Here is a 1,869-nt window from a genome sequence, read left to right as displayed (position 1 = left end):
TTCTACCACTCTAATTATCAGGTTTTATTGTTCCCTCATGCAAAAAGAATTTTTAAAATTAAACAGAATTAATATATAAGCCCATCAAGAACTGCATTACAGCCTTGCACTTACGTAAATCTTCAGGTAAGATTATGATTTCAGATGTCTGAAACAGTTGTTGATCTTAAATACCAAATATACAGCAATAGTTAGGCTGATTAGGGATAAACTTTTAGCCTTTGTTCTGAAGTTCCTTGCAGAGTGGATTTAATTCAGGCCTTAAATCTCACTTGAGTATAATTTATTTAGTACAGCAATATGGGGCCTCACATTTTTTATAAGTAGTGTTCAAGTATTTATTGCATAAATTAATTTGTCTAAAAACTCTGACCAACTCCTGATAATACTTGACCTACAGTTCTGTACCTGTGGTAGTATTTGACCTTAAGATATTTTTGTAGTTAATAAATGTTTAATATTTAGTAGTGTCATTTATATCAGGAAATTTACTTAAACAAGTACTGTCAGTAATTTAAAAATGCTTTCATATAGTTTGCTCACTTTATCCATTTTTTATTTGCAGTTGAAAAATGAAGAAAAAGATACATATGAGGAAAACCTCCATTACCCTTTTCTTCTCATTTTAACCAAACAGAGATAGAAGATTACACCCTTTTTTTTTTTTTTTTTTTTTTTTTTTTTTTTTTTTTTTAAAAGATGGACTTCTGAAAATTGTACCATGTGTGTGGATGGTCAGGGAGTGTGGAATGTTCATTCTCCCTGAATCATCATTGGAGAAATATTTCTAATCTAAATGCTGAGGAAGATATTGTGGCTTGTTTTGCAGAGTATAAACGCTGAGACATGCTTTTTTTTGTATCATTTTAGAAGTTATTTTTCCAATTATATTTGAGCCTTAAACTGATCAGACTTTGCATGTATGCATTAACAAAGGTGTAAAGCTGGCTTCCTTCTCTTTTGTGCCTTTAAACTTGCATGTACTTTGTTGATCTCTTTAAATGCTGTTTTTGAGGTGTATTTGAAAATATATGGATAATATACTTCGTGGGCTTAGATAATTGGTTGTAAAGAAGTGAAGGCATTAACACTTAATTAATAAGGAAATAGTTGTCTGAAGATCCTCTAAAAGTGCACCTATTGAATGCTTGTATTTTTCTGCCTTTTTTTTTTTTAATTCCACTGTTGATTTTTCTATCCATGATTGAAATGTCCTCATTTGCTTAAGTGTTGAAAGCTCCTTTTCTGTATGTGTGTATGTATGTTTTTTTCCAGCAGGACTTTTCCTCCTGTAGATGTATAAGAAATTATGCATCAGACAAAAGCCTCATAAACTGACCATTTGTCCTTTGGACACAATAGCCTGCCCAGCCCCTCTGCTCCTCCTCTCCAATTATGTGTGATTAGTCTCAGTGTGTTGTGTCAAGAAGGGGGAGTGTGCTGAGTGCTTATTATCTGTTTAGGTACAAGAAGAGCACATTTAGGTTCTGACTATGAATGGAAAGTGAGCCTTTATCAGGACTAAAATCTAAATGCTACTATCCTAGGAATAGCTTTCAAAAAAAACACATGCTTTTTTTGATAAATTCCAAGAAACACTATAAGAATTAAAGGATTTTATAATGTAATCAAACTATCTCCCTTGAATTAGTTTATATTGTGGCCCATATATTTGATATACACTTAATGTGATATTTCTTTTACTGGAAAAAACAAAGATCCTACAGAGAAACAGGAGCAGTATCTGATTTCTTAACAGTTTAACAGACTGTTTTAATGACTTCTCAATAGCAGTCTTTAAACCACAACACTTCTAAAATGTTGAAAAAAGAGAGAGGCACAGACCATGACTGAGAGAGGAAGGTACTA

General features: G+C 32.3%; 1 protein-coding gene across 1 annotated transcript in view; it reads left to right on the top strand.

The window, feature by feature from the left end:
• CAMKMT (calmodulin-lysine N-methyltransferase) overlaps positions 1-1,227 on the top strand; it is a 211,338-nt gene extending 210,111 nt beyond the window's left edge. Inside the window, exon 11 of the mRNA XM_066178491.1 lies at positions 566-1,227. Coding sequence (XP_066034588.1) covers positions 566-643 — 78 coding nt within the window. The 3' untranslated portion in view covers positions 644-1,227. The remainder of the gene's footprint in view (positions 1-565) is intronic.
• The last annotated feature ends 642 nt before the right edge of the window (positions 1,228-1,869 follow it).

This window comes from Chamaea fasciata, unplaced genomic scaffold (genome assembly GCF_029207755.1).
Source record: "Chamaea fasciata isolate MVZ Bird 193981 ecotype frontalis unplaced genomic scaffold, bChaFas1.0.hap1 SCAF_3, whole genome shotgun sequence".
Taxonomy (NCBI): Eukaryota; Metazoa; Chordata; class Aves; order Passeriformes; family Sylviidae; genus Chamaea; species Chamaea fasciata.
The sequence above is the reverse complement of the archived record's forward strand: the minus strand, read 5'-3'. Positions and strand labels throughout refer to the sequence as shown.